The 8,334-nt window shown below is 36.6% G+C and overlaps 4 protein-coding genes across 4 annotated transcripts; 2 read left to right on the top strand and 2 right to left on the bottom strand.

Annotated features, from left to right (window-relative positions):
• Positions 1-521: 521 nt before the first annotated feature.
• EIN_375370 (vacuolar protein sorting-associated protein, putative) lies at positions 522-2,276 on the top strand (the record flags this gene model as incomplete). Its single annotated transcript, XM_004182740.1, has 3 exons — positions 522-813; positions 881-1,103; positions 1,166-2,276. The coding sequence occupies 3 exons, from the start codon at positions 522-524 to the stop codon at positions 2,274-2,276; spliced, it is 1,626 nt and encodes a 541-aa protein (XP_004182788.1).
• A 443-nt stretch (positions 2,277-2,719) lies between these two features.
• On the top strand, positions 2,720-3,718 carry EIN_375360 (casein kinase, putative; the record flags this gene model as incomplete). Its single annotated transcript, XM_004182739.1, has 1 exon — positions 2,720-3,718. The coding sequence occupies one exon, from the start codon at positions 2,720-2,722 to the stop codon at positions 3,716-3,718; it is 999 nt and encodes a 332-aa protein (XP_004182787.1).
• A 171-nt stretch (positions 3,719-3,889) lies between these two features.
• EIN_375350 (hypothetical protein) lies at positions 3,890-5,466 on the bottom strand (the record flags this gene model as incomplete). The annotated part of the gene is made up of 2 exons (XM_004182738.1): positions 3,890-4,605; positions 4,698-5,466. 2 exons carry the CDS (start codon positions 5,464-5,466, stop codon positions 3,890-3,892), a joined length of 1,485 nt encoding a protein of 494 aa, XP_004182786.1.
• Positions 5,467-6,204: 738 nt separating this feature from the next.
• On the bottom strand, positions 6,205-8,334 carry EIN_375340 (F-box and WD domain protein, putative; the record flags this gene model as incomplete). The annotated part of the gene is made up of 1 exon (XM_004182737.1): positions 6,205-8,334. A coding segment is annotated over one exon (2,130 nt), but the record flags the coding sequence as incomplete, so codon positions are not given.

Here is an 8,334-nt window from a genome sequence, read left to right as displayed (position 1 = left end):
AAGTCAAAAGGTATAGTTATTTTTTCATATTAATTAATAGTATTATTAATAATACTGTAATTATTGAAATCAAAATCTTCTTATGATTGTCGTTTTCAATTAATTTTAACAATTGTAAAAATTCAAAAACCAGTTACTCTAATAATCAATGCAATCAATTATTGTATCTCAACCAAAATGTCGAAAAGAAGAGATTAAACAACCACATTATAATTGAGTAATAATTTGTTTTGAAAACTATATTAGACAATATAATAAGTTTATTAGTACTTTTTTTTTTATCAATCAAAGCCTCATTTTCTATCGGTGACCTTATATAATCAAATTATTTAATTATCAAAACTACTTTAATTAATTATTTTTTAAAAAAATATAGTATTTTTATAATGAATATTATTACTATTAATTGTTATTAGCAGTTTTGTGACACTATTACTTTTTTTCAGACAAATTTTTCGTGTTGTTACCTTTATTAGAAAGCTAAAGAAACTACAATGAACTAGAAAAGAATAAATAATCTGATGGACTATGACATTTTGAAAACGCAGCAAGAATACCTTAACCATGCGCTGACATTTTTCAGTGGACTCAAGGCGTTAGTAGTAGACAGTGTGACAACTTCAATTGTGAGTCACCTCTTTTCAATGATGGATGTTGCCCAGAAGGAAATCTACATCATCACAAACATAGCCGATAAAACACGAGAACCGCTTTATTATGCGACCGCAATGTGTGTTCTTCATCCGTCAAAGTTCATCATAGACAGACTAGTCGAGGAGCTTAAGGTGCCCAAATACAAACAGTATTACATCTGTGTGTTCTTATCTATTATTTTATAACATTTAATAATAAAAGTATAGATATATATACTAACAAGAAGTCTTCACGTCCCCTATCAATGACGGGATAGTTGAAACTCTAGCAGAGGCGGATGTGCACGAAATTGTTCAAACAGTACAAGAATTGTATATGGATGTGTGCGCAGTAACGCCTTCCGTATACTCTCTGAATACTAGTCCAACCCTCTCCGACCAACTTCTTGTAGACAGAGCCGTTGATGCACTTATCTCGACACTCATCTCGTACAAGGAATTTCCAATTATGTTTGTTATGTTCATTAACTCTTTGAAACGACCGTGGCGCCTTCATATGAACTTACCGACAGACGATATCAACAACATACTTCAAATTTGCCATATAACATTTCACTGAAAATCCATCAGAAGATCCAAGAGTCACTTAAAACACAAGACGGGCTGTTTCCAATGGAAAACACATCAACGACTTTACTCATTCTTCACCGATCATTCGACTGCGCAACACCTCTTTTAATTCAGTGGACATACCAAGCAATGATCAACGAGTTTTTGGGGATCAACAACAATCTGATCGACTTGCCTTCGGGGAAAGTCGAGTTCTCGTACCACAACGATCCGTTTTATCAAGAAGTGCATCAGATGATGTTTGCTGATGTTTCAGAAACGATCCAAGCGAGGGTGAATGCGTTTGTCCAGTCGAAAGACGACAAATTGAATTTTTCGACGATGGAGGATATGCAGAGGGCAATCGACTCGATTCCGGAGTTAACGAAAGAGCGCGAGAATTTGACGAAACACTCGAATGTCTTGTCTACAGCAGTCAAAGTGTATAACTCGAAGAAAGCACTTCAGCTGAGTGCGTTTGAGCAGGAACTTGTTGTGAATAACACACTCAGCACATCACTTGCTGAGTTAAACAAAATTGTGAATGACATGCAAATTCCTTATGAAGATCGATTGAAGGAGGCGGTACTTTTCTCTTATAGATTCCCAGCTAAAGCTGAGGATGTCCGGTCGATGTTACAACTTCAAAAATTCAAGCCAGAAGATATGGCTCTAGTAAAGACTGTTATTACTTATGGAGAGAAGAACCCATTGCCCGTGTTCTCGGAAGAAAAGGGGTTGAAGAGTTTTGTGAAGAAGATCGTGAAAGGATCTGCAGGTATCGAGAGTGTCTATACTCAACATAAACCACTAATTGAAAAGATTGCAATGGGGATGTTATATAATGATGAGAAAATGAAAAAAATATTCCCGTCATTTGGTGACATCCACAAAATCACACAGAATTTAATCATATTCATCGTCGGGGGTGTCTGCCTCGAAGAGTCCGTGTGTATGTCACAGATCAAAAAAACATATAAAGACCAAGGAATGGTCCCTCCAAGAATTCTTATTGGAGGAACTGAAGTCTTGAACTCCCAGAAATTCATTGCAATGCTTAGGCAGAAGAAGTGAATATATGTGTTCTTTGTGTTCACAAGAGTCTATAATATATAATAGTTCTTTTAATAACAAATTAATTATAAACTATAATAATACAGAACTACTATAATATTTCTGTATTATTATTATCATTTCTAAAATAACCTTTTTATAAATAAAAATATAATTATAGTTAAATATGCTATAAATAAATTACCAAAAACTTAGAAAAAGAGATAAATATTATTAATATATTAAAAATGAACCAAAAAACGATAATAATTCTATAATTATTTATTAGTATTTTCATTAGTATATTATTTCTATTTCATTACAACAGTTATATAACATCAAGAAAGTAAAAATACATTTACTTTCTATAATTGAACAAACGAAGAGAGAAAGACAAAAATAACAAAGTCACTCTTAGTCTTCTTTCATTTCAAAAACTTCAAAACCAGACTTTGTGAGGCGTCATGATGGACATGAAAATTGCAAACCGGTACAAGTTAGTGAAGAAACTTGGGAGCGGTTCGTTTGGGGACATCTACATGGGTGTGAACTCGTTCAACGAAGAGGAGGAGGTAGCAATCAAAATGGAGTCGACCAAAGCGCGGTGCCTTCAATTACGGTACGAGTACAACTTGTACAAAGTGCTCATGGAGAATGGGGAGTCTGGGACAAAGGCCACAGGGATACCGTTTGTGAAGTGGTGGGGGATGCAAGATGATTGGAATTTAATGGTGATGGAATTACTTGGTCCTTCTCTAGAAGACTTATTCACATATTGTGAACGCAAATTCACACTCAAAACAACAGTGATGATAGCAGACCAGTGTATTAAAAGAATACAAGAAGTCCACGATAGGCTCTTCATTCACAGAGATATCAAGCCGGACAACTTCGTGATGGGGATGAAGCAGATGTCCAACACGGTGTATGTCATAGACTTTGGTTTGTCCAAGAAGTACAGAGACAACAAGACAATGAAACACATTAAAGATGCAGAGGATAAAGCCTTTATAGGAACAGTACGCTACGCCTCTATTAATAATCACAAAGGTCATGAACAAAGTCGACGAGACGATTTAGAGGCACTTGGGTATATGTTTGTCTACTTCATGAAAGGTAGCTTACCGTGGCAAGGGATTAAAGGCAAAAAAGGTGATAAAAACACTTTAGTTCTTCAAAAGAAGGAGAGCACACCGTTGGGTGAATTGTGTGAAGGGCTTCCCGAGGAATTTTCGATCTATTTAGACACGTGTAAAAAGCTTGGTTTTGACCAAACGCCCGACTATCTTCAACTTCGGATGCTCTTCTGGAAAATTGCGAAACGAGAAGGAATACAGTTCGATGGACAATTTGATTGGTTCAATTATAAAGGGCGGAAAAAAGACGAGCAACCTTCAGACTTCTGTTTAAAGGGACACAACAGTGTCACCAGTCGAAGCAAAAGTGGAAGTGTATCTGTATAACAAATGGTAATTTTTATAATTACTTTATAATATTTTTATAATTACTTTATAATTACAATTAGTAAGTATTATAATTATAATTACTTTTATAATAACAACTAGTAATTATCAAACTCAGTGTGTTTTCCTTGTTTCAAAATGAATGAATAAACGAATTTTACAATTAAAACATTAGAAGACCCCATCGAGAGGTCTTCTACAAGTCGGGCAATCCATTTTGTAATCATTCCAACTCGATAAGCACTCTGTATGAAAAACATGGTCACACGGTGTTACAACTATCTCGGCACACCCTTCTTCCATGTGAGTGTTGTCAATGTTCATCATACAAATCAAACACTCCAAGTCTCCTCGCATCTTCACGATATCACTCCAACCTCTGTGATAATTGTAATCTTCACTCACCAAAAATCGGTGAATGAACTTCGGAAGAATGCAACGCGCGCCAAACCTCTTCTGAGCCACTACCATAACGATCTGGAGTAATACGATAAGAAGTAAATAACCAATTAACGTGGCGTCGACACGGTAGTTCATAAAATTGTATGGAAATGCAAACCAATACAAAACAAGAGCAAAGCGTGGGAGAGTCGTTGAGGCCATGTATCGAACCGTCACCACACTCGAGTTATTTGAAACAAAGTTCTGATAGATCTGTGGAATCCACAGCGAGAAGCACACAAAGAGGAAGTAGTGTATAGAAAACACTGAGAGAATGAATAACACAAATAATGTGGCATATAAGCGCAAGTAGAGGAGCATCGCCGAGCGTTGAGAAACACTCCCATATTGTGATTTCCAAATGTTGAATATAAATTTCACATCAAATACACTGAAGATCATGAAAAAGAGGAATGAAAGTAATATAGAAAGTCTGAACGCTACAGCTACAAGTTAATTACATAGTTAATTACATAATTATTAAAAAATTAATTACATGATGATTCAGGAGTGTTATGTAACAAATGGTAGAACAAACATCCCGTAGTAAACAATGAAGCTAAATAGACGTGGATATGACATATAAACGCATCTGATGTTGCCATGAGTACAATGGTGTTATACGACGACCGTTTCAAGCTACTTTCCGTCTTAGTTAAATCCATCTGACTCACCAACGAGAAACTTTGTATCAGTGCCAAAGCAAGAACCAACCCCAGATATGGCAATGCTAAACCCTCAAGTTTCTGCTTGTTCAAAGCGTGCAACGTGAATTCCAATAGTTTGCCATCAATTGTAACGTTTCCAGTCAACGTGAAATTCTCTGTAAGAGTGTTTGGGAGTTGCACAAAGATCTTTGGTAAGTGCTCCAAGTGTGTCATGTTGAAAAACATTGCACTGCGGCGTAACACTCTGACGGGGATTTGTGTAAGAAGCTTTGAAGCCAAAAATCCGTCGAAATTGACAAACGTCATATTCTGGTTCACCGATGCGTAGAAGAAGGAGGTGAAGTCGACCACTTCGTCTTGCCCAAAATTTCCATCAGTCATTTGGATATGACATTCAAATATAGTAACGTTGTCTGTGTTATTCAAAACACGTGGAGAGTACACGCGAAGCATCCCGCTCTTCTGCTGGAGGAACGAGAAATGGGTGTGCGACTTCCATTCTCCAGCTAAAGGGAAAGTCACCTCATTGTTCTTTGTTAACTCTTCCAGGGGAGTCAGTTTTTGTATGGCAGTCACCTGTTCTTTGGATGACGACACACAGAAAAATAGGAAAAAAGTCATTAGAAACAACTTTCCCATGGTGATCACGTTTGATTTTGTCGATGCCTTTCGCGATTTTTGCATTTTTTGTTTGGACTAATAGAACGGGAAATAACTCTATCAGTTCGGTGATCTCCCGATGTGTATGTTAATTAAAACAACTTTGATGCGAAAAAATCAAATCAAAGTCTGTTTTCTTTAATTGTTTTTACTTTTATAATAATTTTAGTATTATCTTGGTATAGTTTAATTCCTGACAGGAAAAAAGATACACTTTATTACAAAAAAAAAGCTCCTTTGTTCTTAGTGCATTATTTTATTATCTGTTTTTTAAAATAAAGTTAATATTAATTACATAAATATAATATTTTTATTAATAAAAATTAATATAATTACTTTTATTTTTTAAGTACAATTAAATCTGAATTTTGGTACAAAAAAAACAAATAATAATTTCTGTATTTTGGAACAGTTTGTGTTGTTTTAAATATAGAATAAAAAAACATATTATAATTTAAATTTATACTTTAATACGATATTTATAATTAGTTACAAAAGTTATTAGTGAACCATAAAAAACAATTCTAAACTAATATTTTGAAATTTTTATTTAGTAGTTTATTATTTAATAATTGAATAACTAAAATAACTAACATTTACCAAAAAAATTATAGTTTATTCAAATTATAAACTTTAAAAATTATAAAAAACAATAAAGCTATATTACTAATTAAACAATAATTGTTTAAACTATTAAAATGTGAATAGAAATACAAATCAATAAGAAACACCTTTGAACACATAAAGCTTCCCTTTCTTACTGCCCACTGCAACAACACCTTTATTAAACGCAACTGCACTGACCTCCACTTGATTCCCACAATTGAGTTGAGCTCTAGTCTTCCCGTTGACATCGACGATAGACACCACCCCACCCTCAAGTCCACACACAATCAACTTGTCTCTTGTGTCGATTGCATTTGTCTTTTGTTGGAGTGTAGTGTATGCCTTAGATATATTTCGTGTGTCCCAAAACGACACTGTCTTTTCGTTAGCGACTGTAGCGAAGTGGAAGTCGTCGAACGTTTCCAACAAAGTGATTCCCGATTTGTGTGGTCTAAATTTTGCAATTGGATCGGTTTGCCGGGTATCCCAGATGTGAACGGTCCTGTCTGCTGATCCGCTGATATAAATCTCTTCACCAAGTGGCCGTGTCACAGTGACTTTTCTTACATGACCGTTATATGTGTATTTCACTACTCGTCTTAAATCGATATATTCCATCACATCGACTCTCTCATTCCACACAAGAAACTCCGTGTTACGTAAAGGATAAAACCCTTCAAGTTTTCCTTCTGGTACATCGAATATGAGGGACTTCTTAGGTGATAATCGATCAATGTATTTAACAGTACCACACTTGTAGGCAACTGCTATTGCGCCGTCCACAAATTTTGTTGTCACTAAACTCGAGTTGGGGCCGATGAACACTTCGGAGTCTTCACTACTACTCCACACTCGTATCTTTCGATCGGAAGACCCAGTCACTATCAGACCAGTACTATCAACATCAACACATCGGATAATATTGGTGTGACCAACATACACATCAGCCTTCACTCCATCAGGGGCGGTGACATCTTCAGACCCATGTTGTGCTATGTGCCGTTCACTCACTATCTTCCACTCAGTACTTCCTTCATTGTTTTCACACATTTTAACAACATCGCCCTCCCCTATAGTTCGAGTGGTCATACAATGCCCTATCCCACCTACTTCAAGTCTTTTGAGTGATGCCATTAATCGTTCTTCACTTGAAGACGACTCTTTGGAACATAAAGCAGTCGTGAGAAGCCTTCTTATGTGTTTATTTGTAGCTTTCAACGCTGCAACGTCTTGTGGAGGGAGGAGGGATCCAATCTTTTTAAGAGTCTGTACAGGGAGTTGTGGGAAGAAGGAGTTGTCGTCGAACTTTTGGTGTTGAATGTTAAAGACAAGACTGTGATTCTTTGGGACATAACCTCTTCCCCGTTTCAAGGGAGCCTTTTCCATTCGCACAGACATCTCAACTAACACTTTCATCGTTTCTTTCATGTCTTCTGTGCCGATTTCTTTCACTACAATGTCATATGAATATTGCACACTAATGCCTTTGCCTTCTGAGCTAAAAAACACAAAAGCACGACGGAAGAAGAAGACTCTGTTGTTCTCCGACTCGAGTGAATGGGCAAACCGACACGTTGGGCTGTGAATTGAACTGAAGTGAAAGAGTGCACAGACGGGCGCGTACATCCACGAAGACACTTTTAAATGGTCGGAAGATATAGTCTTGTACCCCTCTTTGTGAACTACTATACTCCCATCCTCAAGAGATTCAACTATTTTACATCGTTCACCAAAAACTATCCCTAACAACTCCTCCCGTGTAAACGCACTTGTGTCATCTCTTGTGAACGATCCATGTACAACATATGTAGATTCACTTTTGGAACGCATCACTAGAGACACACGAAGTGGGACGGTGTCATATACTAATGTGCCAGCTAACGTTCTGTAAGGTAACACAGCCTCATACCCATTACGTTCAAGCGCTATAGATGGTGGGATGTCCTCGACATGTATACTTTTCAAATCAATGACGGCTTGAATCATTCGAGCCATCAACATTAAGTGTCTGTCCATTGCTACGGAGGAATCATTCCCATGATACCAAGGCACTGTCACGACATTTACTATGTATTTTAATAAGAAAGAATTTTCATTGAGAGGCTCCACTATGGCGGAGTACACGAGAAACCCGTTGTCGCGAAACGGGATCACTTGAGAACTTTCTGTTGCCACACTGTAATCTATAAATACTTTCTTTTCTCCAACCTCTTCGTATATCATTCGGGAACATATCGCGCA

The sequence above is a fragment of the Entamoeba invadens genome (assembly GCF_000330505.1).
Source record: "Entamoeba invadens IP1 unplaced genomic scaffold scaff_1105074724957, whole genome shotgun sequence".
In the NCBI taxonomy this organism is placed as follows: Eukaryota; Evosea; order Mastigamoebida; family Endamoebidae; genus Entamoeba; species Entamoeba invadens.
The sequence above is the reverse complement of the archived record's forward strand: the minus strand, read 5'-3'. Positions and strand labels throughout refer to the sequence as shown.